This window comes from Borostomias antarcticus, assembly GCF_949987555.1.
Source record: "Borostomias antarcticus genome assembly, chromosome: 2".
NCBI classification, from domain to species: domain Eukaryota; kingdom Metazoa; phylum Chordata; class Actinopteri; order Stomiiformes; family Stomiidae; genus Borostomias; species Borostomias antarcticus.
Genome location: NC_140235.1, coordinates 42094179 through 42109046, shown reverse-complemented (window position 1 = coordinate 42109046; position 14868 = coordinate 42094179). Strand labels below are relative to the sequence as shown.

The 14868-nt window shown below is 45.1% G+C and overlaps 1 protein-coding gene across 1 annotated transcript in view; it reads right to left on the bottom strand.

The window, feature by feature from the left end:
- The window catches only part of ccn1l1 (cellular communication network factor 1, like 1), a gene marked incomplete at both ends in the record, with an annotated part of 17570 nt that extends 17447 nt beyond the window's left edge, over positions 1-123 (bottom strand). Inside the window, one exon of the mRNA XM_084455797.1 lies at positions 63-123. Within this exon, the coding sequence (XP_084311923.1) occupies positions 63-123 (61 nt within the window). The remainder of the gene's footprint in view (positions 1-62) is intronic.
- Between the last annotated feature and the right edge of the window lie 14745 nt (positions 124-14868).

Genomic DNA, 14868 nt, shown 5'->3' with positions numbered 1-14868 from the left:
GTGAGTGCTGCCCCATGCCTCCCGCTCCTGCCCAGCCAGTACAGTAGGGCTGTTTGTTTTACCCAAGTCCACAGCCAGGGCCGGCAGCCCTGCCCACCCTCCGTCCGGGGCCAAGCGCAGCATCCTGAGATGTTTCCATTGGCACCTCCTCGCCAAGAGAGAAAAATGAAGTGTGTCAATGACTACGGATATTCAGCAGCGGAAGGAATGACTGAGTGGGCTGTCAGTGGTCTGCTGCCCGAGAGGTAGAGCATGATTAAACACACACACACACACACACACACGCGCGCACACACACACACACACACACACGCATTGATGATCACCCACATGCGCAGGAAAAAAGACGCACAAACACACGTGCACACCACAAGGTATTATAGACAGTCGACAGTCTCTCTCTCTCTCTCTCTCTCTCTCTCTCTCTCTCTCTCGTTGGGTCTCCACACACACACACAAGGAGACACAACCAGAACCACAAGTCCAACACGCCTGCGTTCCTTGGATGACACCTGGATGGTATCTGGCCTCGCGCAGATGCCCTCTTCACCTCCTCTGCTGTGGTCAGGTGTCCTTCAGGTGGAACTCTGACCAGCTGAGGGGTCAACAATGGGCTCATTCACTTCCCTCCACCAATCCTCTCCGTAGAGGATTATTTGTGATTGTGTGCATCTGTATTCCTCTATCTGTGTGTGTGTGTGTGTGTGTGTGTGTGTGTGTGTTTGTGCGTGTGTGTGTGTGTGAAGCATACTCCTCTTAATGCGGGCGATGACAGCTGGAGGGTAGAGAACCTTCTTTCTCATTTCCAAAGCTCAATTTTTCCGCCTCCCGCACGACCATAGATGCTCTATTGTGGCTAAAGATGTCCAGGTGCATCCTCAGGGTCATCCGTCTGGGAGGACTGGACATTCCAGAAGCTTCTCAACTAGCAGCATGAGACGAGCGGCCATTTTGGAAAGTGAGAGCTGAGTCAGATAGATGTAGTAAGTGGAAGGAGGGGACAGTGCTAATATGGAAGGGGGGATGAAAGAAACATAACAGGAAATTGGGTAAGTGTAAGTTCCACAAGAACCATGGCACTGGCACTGGGGATCAAACGCATGAGAAGACGGCCGAGCCGTCAGAGTAGCCACGCCTCCGCGGCCTGGACACATCAGAGTAGCCACGCCTCCGCGGCCTGGACACATCAGAGGGCTTCAAGGTTTAAAACCAAGCGGCGGTCATAATTGGCTGTTATACAAAAATGGCCACTTCACTGCAACACATGCCGCATGAATGTAAACACATCCTGAGTACATAAGACACCACTTTCCAAAGTGAGGCCACAGCGGAATCTGCCGGAAGCTTCTCTGAAGTGCCCCTCATCAAAAGGTTCCCTATAAGAAGAAGGGACAGAGGGATGAAAGTTGGGTTGAGTTGAAAGAGTTGGGGGCGACTCAGACTACACTTTCTCTCCTAGGACTACCAATAATGTCTGCCATTCACACATAGTACGTATGGATTACATACGCATAAAACACAAACACACCCATTAACACAGTAACACACACACACAGAAGTGTGGGTCGCCGTACACACACACACACACACACGCACACACGCACACACACACACACACGCACACACGCACACACACACACACATACACACACACACACACACACACATTAAAGGGTGCAGAGAGTCTGGGCTGATGGCGCAGCCCAGCTGGTTCACACTGAGAGTCTGTTTGAGGTATTAAAGAGTGGAGGGGGGAGGGACAGATGAAGGTAACAGCCTCACAGGCCTCAGCTCAAACACAAGCCCAGCGAGAGGAGAGCAGAGACAGCTACCATGCAGTCCACTGATCTGTTTGTCTAACCATGCTACTTTCTAAAACTCACAGTGGAACAACCTTCACTCGTACAGATCATTTTCACATTAACATCTGTGATGTTTTGGACGTGGGAGGCATCTTTCAGAAACAATAAAATCCCTCAAACGGATGAAATGCCAACAGAACACACACAGAACACACACAGAACACACACAGAACACACACAGAACACACACAGAACACACACAGAACACACACAGAACACACACAGAACACACACAGAACACGCGGAGGATGTGTTGTGTTCCACCGGGCCTAATCCTCCCTTGCTCGCCACCACGCTGTTGACATGCCTGCCAATGGGGGGGGGGGGGGGGGGGGGGGTGACGGAGGCGTGGGGGGCGGGTGGGGGAGCGGCCAACGGCAGCATCGGAGTCATCGGCTTGTTTGTTTAGCGTGTCAGAGAGCCCCCCCCCCCCCCCCCCCCCCCCCCCGCCCCACACCTACTGTGGGAGCACAGATGCATGTTTGTCCAATTTGCTCATCGAAGAGGGGGGGTGGGGGGGTGGATTAAGTGGGTAGTTTGTTCGCACCGACACTCGCTTTTCCTTGAGGTCACTGCCTCACTCACTCAATGCCTCTCTGTATGTGTCTTGGGATTTCTCATTGGTGGAGGGGGGGGGGGGGGGGGGGGGGGGGGGGGGGGGCACCTTTGATTGGAGCTACAAACTGGTCCGGCTGATGAGAGCGGAGGTATATGAACACATGTAAACACACGCATGGCTGTAGCAATGAGCACACAATGTGCATACACACACAACATACAGGTAATGTGCATGCACAGATCCACATGGGCTACACACACACACACACACACACACACACACACACACACACACACACACACACAGGGGGCGGGGGGGGGGTGGTTACAAGCAGGAAGTATGGTGGTGATGTAGTTCTCTGCTGACTGCCTTGTAAACTCTAGCGCCTCCCTGAGGCTGGGTGGACCTCCCTGAGGCTGGGTGGACCTCACTGAGGCTGGGTGGACCTCCCTGAGGCTGGGTGGACCTCCCTGAGGCTGGGTGGACCTCCCTGAGGCTGGGTGGACCACCGGGGAGGGGCAGGATCACACAGGATCACCCTGCTTTCCACCGCAGCGCCCCGGAGATGGGGGAGATATTGCGTGGTAAACTCTTCTACATACATTAATCTGTGTTGCCATTTTAAAATGTAGGCTAAATACAATTTGAATTGATTAGTTTATATAAAATGTTTGTCTGTCCAAACTATCCATCCTGATGAGGGACAAACTCAAGTCCATCCTGGACAACTCTTCTCATCCGTTTCATGACGAGCTGTGGCTGATGGGGAGCACCTTCAGCCACAGGCTCCTCCCACTCAGGTGCAATAGAGAGCAGTTCAGGCTCCTCCCACTCAGGTGCAATAGAGAGCAGTTCAGGCTCCTCCCACTCAGGTGCAATAGAGAGCAGTTCAGGCTCCTCCCACTCAGGTGCAATAGAGAGCAGTTCAGGCTCCTCCCACTCAGGTGCAATAGAGAGCAGTTCAGGCTCCTTCGTCTGTCTATCTATCCCGATTATCCATCTCCCTGACTATCTACCCTGACTATCCATCCTGACTATCCATCCTGACTATCCATCCTGACTATCAATCCTGACTATCTATCCCGATTATCCATCTCCCTGACTATCTATCCTGACTATCCATCCTGACTATCTATCCTGACTATCCACCATGCTGACTATCCATCCTGACTATCCATCCTGACTATCTATCCTGACTATCTATCCTGACTATCCATCCTAACTATCAATCCTGACTATCCATCCTGACTATCCATCCTGACTATCCATCCTGTCTATCTATCCCGATTATCCATCTCCCTGTCTATCTATCCTGACTATCCATCCTGACTATCTATCCTGACTATCTATCCTGACTATCAATCCTGACTATCAATCCTGACAATCTATCCTGACTATCCATCCTGACTATCCATCCTGACTATCAATCCTGACAATCTGTCCTGACTATCTATCCTGACTATCCACCATCCTGACTATCCACCATGCTGACTATCCATCCTGACTATCAATCCTGACAATCTATCCTGACTATCTATCCTGACTATCTATCCTGACTATCCATCCTAACTATCTGTCCTGACTATCTATCCTGACTATCAATCCTGACTATCAATCCTGACAATCTATCCTGACAATCTATCATACTGACTATCAATCCTGACAATCTGTCCTGACTATCAAACCTGACTATCCACTATCCTGACTATCTATCCTGACTATCTATCCTATCTATCCTGACTATCCATCCTGACTATCCATCCTGACTATGCATCCTGACTATCTATCCTGACTATCTATCCTGACTATCTATCCTGCCTATCTATCCTGACTATCAATTCTGACTATCTATCCTATCTATCCTAACTATCTATCCTGACTATCCACCATCCTGACTATCCACCATCCTGACTATCCACCATCCTGACTATCTATCCTGACTATCTATCCTATCTATCCTGACTATCCATCCTGACAATCTATCCTGACTATCCATCCTAACTATCTATCCTGACTATCTATCCTGACTATCTATCCGGACTATCCACCATCCTGACTATCTGTCCTGACTATCCACTATCCTGACTATCTATCCTGACTATCTATCCTATCTATCCTGACTATCTATCCGGACTATCTTTCCTATCGAATATTCACACTGCAGGCAATCCAAGCATAAAGTCATAATCACCAATAGACAAATATTAGTAGACACAGGCAAGTGAAACCGAGTTGAATTGGTTAAACCCATTCCTCAGTATAAATCCTAGCCACCTGTGCTCTAAAATGGTTAGCTTTCTGGTGGCATAGCTGGCTAAAGTGGTGTTTATGCAGTGGTGGTCCGTGTGTGTTTGTTCAGTAAGTCAGAGAGGACCCAGGATGGAACTCAGCATGGGGCAAGCAAGGGTGGGGGCAACGTGAGGAGCCTGTTAGACAAGGGAGGAGTTAGGCCAGCTACCTGCACCTCCAGACGCAAGCCCTCTCAAAACCTACACCGGGCTAATGGACCTGTGAATCACCACAGAAATCTCAATATGGCAAATAATATTTACAACAAGTCTTGGGACGTTACCTACAGCAGTTCAACTGGCTTGGATATGTTTACATGGAATATTCATTTTACATGAGCACTATTCCCAGTTCTGCTTGGCAGTCATGTTTGATTAAGATGGATCCAAAATGGCTCTACTCCAAAAGGTTGTTGGCTGGGTTTCTCGCAGCACCCAGCTGTGTGGTGCCTCCTTGGTTTGCCCGTTGACACACACGTCAACCAAGCTATCCGGAGGAAAGGGAGGGGTTGGGGTGGCCAAACGACAGGTGAGGCGTGAGGGCAAGTTTGACCACAGGCAGGCCTCTAAACCTCTATAGGAAGTCCAAAAGGCCCCGGGAGGAAGGACACGGCGAGAGGCCGTTACCTTTTGACAGGAAAAATAACTGTCGAGTTGTGGCTTCGTGTGAAAACAGTAAAAAGAAAAAAAAATGGCAGCCATGTTTTTCCATTTAAAAGGTGGTTGTTTTAATGTTTTCTCTATGAGACTGCCAAGCAGCTTGAGTTGCATTTGGACATAAATCATTTTGAGCAGATAGAATTTGTCTGGCTTCCAATCCATGGCTTCTGAGGGTCTGTTAACAACAACATACAGTAGTATAATCGCTCGTTTGAGGCCGTGGGGATAGTTCACCCATTTTTCATATATAATTTCTTCCTGGTAAGAAGTAACTAATACACTGTGTCCTCCCCTCGGTGTAAATGGAACTGTGTTCGCAGATTGAGAACTCATAATCCCTGAGATATTACATAAATGTATTTCCATTTCCTTGAAAGCCAGACAAAATATAGACAGTGAAAACCTTATTTGAAAGTTGTCGTTGAGACCTCGCATGTATTGGGGCTGGAGGATGAACAGAGGCTTCCTGTGTTGGGTCCATCTTGTCTCCAGCGGGGGTCCATGGAAAAGTGGTCGACTAAGCATCGCCTGCATCCCCACTCTCCCAAAGAACGAGTGCAGGGAAGAGGAGACAGACAGGTGAAGGACACAGACAGACAGGTGAAGGACAGACAGGTGAAGGACACAGACAGACAGGTGAAGGACACAGACAGACAGGTGAAGGACACAGACAGACAGGTGAAGGACACAGACAGACAGGTGAAGGACACAGACAGACAGGTGAAGGACACAGACAGACAGGTGAAGGACAGACAAACACTGTTCAAAAGCTGTTATAGTTTTTACTAGAACACGTCACATGACACCAGAGTTTGAGCATTGACAGTTTTGTCGTTCCAAGCAGTAGTTATGACTGTGTGGGATGGTTAGGGTTAGTGAGTAGTTATGACTGTGTTGGATGGTTAGGGTTAGTGAGTAGTTGTATGGTTGGATGGTTAGGGTTAGTGAGTAGTTATGACTGTGTGGGATGGTTAGGGTTAGTGAGTAGTTATGACTGTGTTGGATGGTTAGGGTTAGTGAGTAGTTGTATGGTTGGATGGTTAGGGTTAGTGAGTAGTTATGACTGTGTGGGATGGTTAGGGTTAGTGAGTAGTTATGACTGTGTTGGATGGTTAGGGTTAGTGAGTAGTTATGACTGTGTGGGATGGTTAGGGTTAGTGAGTAGTTATGACTGTGTTGGATGGTTAGGGTTAGTGAGTAGTTATGACTGTGTGGGATGGTTAGGGTTAGTGAGTAGTTATGACTGTGTTGGATGGTTAGGGTTAGTGAGTAGTTATGACTGTGTGGGATGGTTAGGGTTAGTGAGTAGTTATGACTGTGTTGGATTGTTAGGGTTAGTGAGTAGTTATGACTGTGTTGGATGGTTAGGGTTAGTGAGTAGTTGTATGGTTGGATGGTTAGGGTTAGTGAGTAGTTATGACTGTGTGGGATGGTTAGGGTTAGTGAGTAGTTATGACTGTGTTGGATGGTTAGGGTTAGTGAGTAGGATGGTTAGGGTTAGTGAGTAGTTGTATGGTTGGATGGTTAGGGTTAGTGAGTAGTTATGACTGTGTTGGATGGTTAGGGTTAGTGAGTAGTTATGACTGTGTGGGATGGTTAGGGTTAGTGAGTAGTTATGACTGTGTTGGATGGTTAGGGTTAGTGAGTAGTTATGACTGTGTTGGATGGTTAGGGTTAGTGAGTAGTTATGACTGTGTTGGATGGTTAGGGTTAGTGAGTAGTTATGACTGTGTGGGATGGTTAGGGTTAGTGAGTAGTTATGACTGTGTTGGATGGTTAGGGTTAGTGAGTAGTTGTATGGTTGGATGGTTAGGGTTAGTGAGTAGTTGTATGGTTGGATGGTTAGGGTTAGTGAGTAGTTATGACTGTGTTGGATGGTTAGGGTTAGTGAGTAGTTGGATGGTTGGATGGTTAGGGTTAGTGAGTAGTTATGACTGTGTTGGATGGTTAGGGTTAGTGAGTAGTTATGACTGTGTTGGATGGTTAGGGTTAGTGAGTAGTTATGACTGTGTTGGATGGTTAGGGTTAGTGAGTAGTTGGATGGTTGGATGGTTAGGGTTAGTGAGTAGTTATGACTGTGTTGGATGGTTAGGGTTAGTGAGTAGTTATGACTGTGTTGGATGGTTAGGGTTAGTGAGTAGTTATGACTGTGTTGGATGGTTAGGGTTAGTGAGTAGTTATGACTGTGTTGGATGGTTAGGGTTAGTGAGTAGTTATGGCTGTGTTGGATGGTTAGGGTTAGTGAGTAGTTATGACTGTGTTGGATGGTTAGGGTTAGTGAGTAGTTGTATGGTTGGATGGTTAGGGTTAGTGAGTAGTTATGACTGTGTTGGATGGTTAGGGTTAGTGAGTAGTTATGACTGTGTTGGATGGTTAGGGTTAGTGAGTAGTTGTATGGTTGGATGGTTAGGGTTAGTGAGTAGTTATGACTGTGTTGGATGGTTAGGGTTAGTGAGTAGTTATGACTGTGTTGGATGGTTAGGGTTAGTGAGTAGTTATGGCTGTGTTGGATGGTTAGGGTTAGTGAGTAGTTATGACTGTGTTGGATGGTTAGGGTTAGTGAGTAGTTATGACTGTGTTGGATGGTTAGGGTTAGTGAGTAGTTGTATGGTTGGATGGTTAGGGTTAGTGAGTAGTTGTATCCTGACAGTCATCAGTCAGACATTCATTGGGTAAAGATTGATAGATATAATTAATTTAGCTTACTGAGAATAACTACAATTATTGCACACAAAGCTTTTGTTTTTTTATGAGGCAATTCCCAACACCGGGCAAGTTGCAATGACAAAAGACTACAGGGATGTGCTTGACTTTTTCATGACTTTCCCTCTTTTGAACTTCATCAAAGTACTGAAACATACCAGACCAGAGTGGGGCTTGCATTAGCCTTTTATTGTGGAGTCTCATAACATTTCATGTGGCATGATTACATTTTTTTTTCTAATTAGCTGATGAATAAAGAAGGATATTAAAGTATATATTCACTCTGCATGATGAATACAGAAGGATATGAAAGTATATATTCACTCTGCATAGTGGTGAAGGCTTCATATACAGTTCTCCATGCTGTCATTTGGTCATGGCCTCTTAGGTCAAACACACAACAGTCATTCTCATGAGAAAAGCCCCTGAAAGACTGAGCCTGCACACAGCTTGAGAGCATGGAGGTGTTGACTGCCCTCATGAGGACAGCAGGCTAGGCTGCATGGGGATGTGGAAGCAGGCTAGGCTGCATGGGGGTGTGGAAGCAGGCTAGGCTGCATGGGGATGTGGAAGCAGGCTAGGCTGCATGGGGATGTGGAAGCAGGCTAGGCTGCATGGGGATGTGGAAGCAGGCTAGGCTGCATGGGGGTGTGGAAGCAGGCTAGGCTGCATGGGGGTGTGGAAGCAGGCTAGGCTGCATGGGGATGTGGGGGAAACGCTGACTTCAGAGGCCGAATACGTTATTGCAGTTGGGAAAAAGCGGTGACAGGGAGGTCCTCTCTTGTCCTGTTTACTGGTTTAGGGTCGTGGTTCAAAAGGCGGATTCCGACTGCATGGACGCTTAGGGAGGGGAGCACATGCAGAGCAAAGCTATGAGTTTGATATGGATAAAACCATGAAGCTGAAATGAAGAGTGTGTGTGTGTGTGTGTGTGTGTGTGTGCCTTTTTTGTCCTACCTATTTTTTTTACTTTTTGTACATCTTTCATACTCTATACTGAAGAATCAATAAAGTTGCTATCTATCTATCTATCTATCTATCTGTCTGTCTGTCTGTGTCTGTCTATCTACCTATCTATCTATCTATCTATCTATCTATCTATCTATCTATCTATCTATCTATCTATCTATCTATCTACCTATCTATCTATCTATCTATCTACCTACCTCTCTATCTATCTATCTATCTATCTATCTATCTATCTATCTATCTATCTATCTATCTATCTATCTATCTATCTATCTATCTATCTATCTATCTATCTATCTATCTATCTATCTATCTATCTATTTACAAGGAGAACAGGGGGTGTTCCCCCAGCACCAGGAGAACAGGGAGAGTGTTCCCCCAGCACCAGGAGAACAGGGAGTGTTCCCCCAGCACCAGGAGAACAGGGAGTGTTCCCCCAGCACCAGGAGAACAGGGAGTGTGTTCCCCCAGCACCAGGAGAACAGGGAGAGTGTTCTCAGATATTAGAGATAAAATTAGGGCAGTAGTTTCTCATCAAATGAGTCAACCAACAGAGCTTTTCATGCAGATTTCAACCAACAGAGCTTTTCATGCAGATTTCAACCAACAGAGCTTTTCATGCAGATTTAATTTTCAGTGTATTTCATTTTCAGTGTGTTTCATTAGGGTGTGTAATATAATAATATCAACTATATAACTAATAACTAATATGTTTGCTTTTTTGAGAATTTAGGAGGGTTTTACATTATTCTATGCTGTTAACTATTTCTTTACTACACCGAATACACCTGATGTTTGCATTGTAAACTCCATGACAATATTTGATAAATTCCTGTCTTTAAAAGTACCTATCTTCGACCAAAAAGCCCAGATATACTCTAAAAACGTGTTGCCATGGATCCCTGGCCCCCACAGTCACTAGTGACCCCTAGTGGTTCCCTCTGGAACTACAGTCTGCAACTCGGTAACATGATGCCATGGATGTATTAATAGAACTGGATACAGCCACTCCATTCACTGGCCGCTATCAACAATGAAGCCCTATTGAACCGCGCCATCTTGGCAAATTTGTAGTCATTTGACTATTTCCGGTGACTTTTGACTTGCGCAGTTGTGCTTTTCTGGCCTTCCGGTGACTTTTGACTTGCGCAGTTGAGCTTCTCTGGCCGACGCGCGTCCACGAAAAAGTTCACGGCCGTGTCCGAAATGCATACTACCTGCTACATGCTATATAGTAGGCACTATATAGTAGGCATAGTACATACTATATAGTACCTACTGTTCCACAAAACGCGTGTAGTATGCGAGAAAATACAGCATGCTACTCGAGCCATCCAGCGGAAGTGACGGGATACGATACTGTTTACTCCCGCGAAGCTGTGGTACAATTATCCGGTGTTTTCTGTGATCATTTTGTGTATTATCCACAAAAATGTGGCCTTTTCCTGGCATGGGATGTGCGGCTGCTGCTGCCGCCAGGAGAAGACGTGTTCACGCTGCAAGGAGAAGAGCCGTCATGAGATCTTCTCGACATGCTTGTAGTTGAGGTAAATATTGAACGTTAGCTTGCTAGCTACGCTAGTTAGCTAGGTTAGTTGATAGCCCCGCATGTGCTGGCTTGGGGCTATACTGTTACATTTGTACCAGGGATGTTATATTAAATAGATTCTGAGAGGCAGGTAAACAAAACAATAAAACTCAACTCATTTTAAAGAGGTGGGTAAACTGAGTTTACCTGGGTTTACTCATCACTACACGCCTGCTTTGTAATGTTACATTTTAGCTCTACAGATAATGACATCTATCTATTATCATATTGTAAAGACAAGTATATGCCATACGCACAAATGAGTTAAAGTTTGCCCTAATAATATTCCCCCTGTAGGCTCACATGGAAGACAGAGGTCCTCACCAAGTCAACCTCCACGTCCCTGCTGAGGACCTATTTTGACGGCGCGGACACAAGGAGGGACTTCAGATTGTCAAAATCGACACAGAGGAACCTTGGTGATGGTTAGGAGGATGGGGCAAGACCATGGAGGTGCTAATAATAGCAATAATAATAATAATTCATTGCATTTAGAGCTTTTCTCAGTACTCACCCTTTACAATGGTCTTGTCATTCACACACAGGTGCTAGTCTTTGGAGGTAACATTACATCAGTCATTTAGCAGACACTTTTGTCCAGCATTACCTTAGTCATTTATTTAGCAGACACTTTTGTGTGTCTGCTAAGCGACTTACAGTAGGCCTAATTGCATTTAACCATTTAAAGGTTGAAGACCTTGATGGTGGCCATGGTCCTGCTGCTGCAGATCATCCCAACCCTGGAGATGGCCTCAGAAAGTGTCTCGCAGCGGCAGCACCAGCACAAGCTGCCTGGATCGCAGCTCTTGGTGAGCACGACTACCCCCATCCTGCCATAAGTAGTCTATCAGTTCATGAGTGTGCTTTGCCTTGTTCCTTATAGACAGCCTTGAGGCTTTAAACACCGATCAGTTGGTTATAGGCAGCCTTGAGGCATTTGTTTAAATGTATTTGTATTTAAATGTATGTGTAACACTGTACATAGTAATCAGTTTAAGTATTTTGGGGGGAGACAACAGATCAGCGTTCTCCTGTCAGTACCTTTTGCAAGGAAAGCTAATGATCTGACCAAATATAAACAAGTCAAAAGTATATTTGAAGACCATTGTGTAATAAAATATCCAAGAAATGTTTATGGTTGTGTTTCTTCCATTATACATGTAAAGGTTACTTCTTGATGTATTAACATTTCAACAAAGTGTAATATCTACACATCAGACACATTGTCTTGATATGTCTACAGGTCATGTACAGTAACTTGGAAGGTCTTAACACAACACGCAGAGCGCTTTGGACATGTAACTCCCTTATCAAGTAGTCGTTAGTCAGACACATTAAACAGTGAAGCTTTCATAACCGTCTCTGAATAATTCCAATGAAGCATTGTGAACCAACATGTGTGTTCCGTCTTTTATGCCTAATTGCAAACTACAATGTCCATTAGGAATGTTCTTTTACTCTAATGACTGGTTTTAGGTATAGTGACATTTGTTCTTTGACTGGGAAGACATTACAAGGAATGACACACAAGCACCAATTTAATTCAAGAAAATACATTTAATAAAAAATAAAAACAATAATGGAACAAGATAAAACAGTTTTTTTTGACTGAGGCTTCTAGAAGCAACATCAGCCGGTCCTCCCTCTCCTTAAATAACCCCCTTTCCTCCCTCCACTCAGCCTTCATCTCTGCCTTCTCTCTCCCCCATTCAACATCAGCCGGTCCTCCCTCTGGAGGACGGCCAACTCTTCCCTGTTTACGGGGAAGAGAAACACCACGCTGAAAGGCTTGGAGTAAGTTAACTAACGTATGCATTGTTGTTCAGAAGCAATCCAGCGGTCTGTTTACTTTGGATATTGATTTATGTAGGACCTACATCTTAGAAGCTGGGCTGCAGGGGACGACGGAGACAGCCTGGATAAAGCACGCAGAGAACCTTGTAGCCATGTACAAGGTGATTTTGATCTACAGGCTACATGATAGCAAATATATTGATAGTGACTCACAGTTTGTATGACACTAGAAAACTTATCTAACCTCATAGGACCTAAAGAGCCCCAGAACTGGGGTCAGCACAGAGGGAGGGGAGGCCACAGCCGCTTCGTGGAAGTGGTAAGGGGTCTTGGAAGAGGCGATGGGGGCCACACATGCGGTTACACCGTAAACAGGGAGGAGTTGACCGTCCTCCAGAGGATCATCGACCCTGGTGTGGTCGTTGGTCCCTGTAATACATCCAGAAGTATTATGGGACAATGAATACTAATATATTAATATGATTATGATATATATGATATATGAACAGTTGAACTCGTTTAAATCATGGAATGAACAGACAATTGTTTAAACAACTTCAAGTAACGTTAGGCTCGGTGGCTTAGGTTAGCCATTTAACAACTCATCACAATTTCGACATTTCTTGCACATTTCTTAAGCGATCATGGTCATATTACATGGAAATGTTAGTCTGTTTCTCTCGATTCTAGCTATAGAAACATCTAAGATTTGACATGAATACGTTTTGAGCAAGAGCCGTCTGAACACCTGTAACGTTAGTAGCCTATTAACGTTAGCTGGGCTAGCTAGCTAACGTAACGTCCACCACAGAGATCAATGCAAGCAGCTAGCTATCATGACGTTCTTTTTCGAAATGTCATTTCTACCCCACCTATATACACAAAACTGCATTTGTAGCTCTGTGTCGTTATAACTAAGATATCTGTCCGAAAAAATAATTTTTTCATCGACAAATTAAGTCAATACTTACATTTGAAAACTCCCGCTGCGGTCCCGGAGACCTCTTCGTTCGCCATCTTTTTTTATTTTTCTCACAGCCCAGTGACGTATCACGTCTCGACTTCCGGAACAGTATGCTCTGGACTATGCTACATTTTCGGCCATTTTTTCGCCGATTTCGCCTACTATATAGTACCTACTATATAGTAGGCGAAATACAGTATGCACAGTTTTGATGCAGCATGCTGCATCTCGCCTACTATATAGCAAGTAGTATGCAATTCGGACACGGCCCACATTTATCTGAAATGTAGACGCACGTTCCCGGCTCTCTCGGCTCTCCCCGCTTTGATTTAGCAATGAAAACCGGCTTGCATATTAACCTGTTTTTGTCAAATATATCAATTGGAGAAATTATTTTTTCATCCAGGCATCTTAGTTTTAACAGGTTAAATATAACTGAACATGTTTCGTTTGCTAGTAGATGGTATTCATTCCGTTCGCGATAACGTTATTGCAGCCAGGCTAAATTCCTCCAGGGAGCCAGTGACAGGCGAGTTGAAGAGCTTCACTCCCCGCCAGCAGGAGCTCTGGCCGCGGCTACCGCATCTCGGATAACCCGCTGAGTTCCTGGCTGCTATTTCACACTCGCCCTTGATCAATCCCAATACCGATCCATGGTAATAATGAATCAATCGTTCAGATCAGATGGGCAGTGCTGCATGCATGTTACAACATCATTGTTAGCTTTATTAACATAACCATAGCCTACATGTATCTCTCTAACGTTAGGCTATCCATCTTACACCAGTCGGCCATTCGATAGCTGGAAGCGGTCAACGCCAACGTTGACTGAAAACACCCAAACTCAGTGTATCGTTTCATCTTCATGCTACACATCAACTCCTTTACATTGTATGTGAATAAATTCCTGTTATTCTAAAAATATCCCATTTCTGTCCATTCCTGGAAAAGGCTAATAATTGCTGTCAAATGATCACTCCAGTTTATCAACGTATCCCACTACCATTTCAACTATGCACAGGAGATTGTCTTATATATATATGTGTGTGTATGGAGCAATTGTTTTTAATGTCCGACTTTTGTCTGTGCTGTTCAGTAAATGTGCATCTGTCCTAATTTATTGTAGCCTATCTACTACACAACCTAGTTCAAATTTATGAATCTTCCGCGGCGTGATCATTTCCAAACCAAATTGCGGGGGGGGGGGGGGGGGGGGGGGGGGAGATTCATAAATTTGAACTAGGTTGTGTAGTAGATAGATAGGCTACAATAAATTAGGACAGATGCACATTTACTGAACAGCACAGACAAAAGTCGGACATTAAAAACAATTGCTCCATACACACATATATATATATATATATATATAATGTTTCACATTTCGTTTTAATGCTTTTAATGTCTAATTTGTAATGCTTTTAATGCCCCCCCCCCCCCCCCCCCGCAATTTGGTTTGAAAATGCTCCCTATTTCTGAGGTCC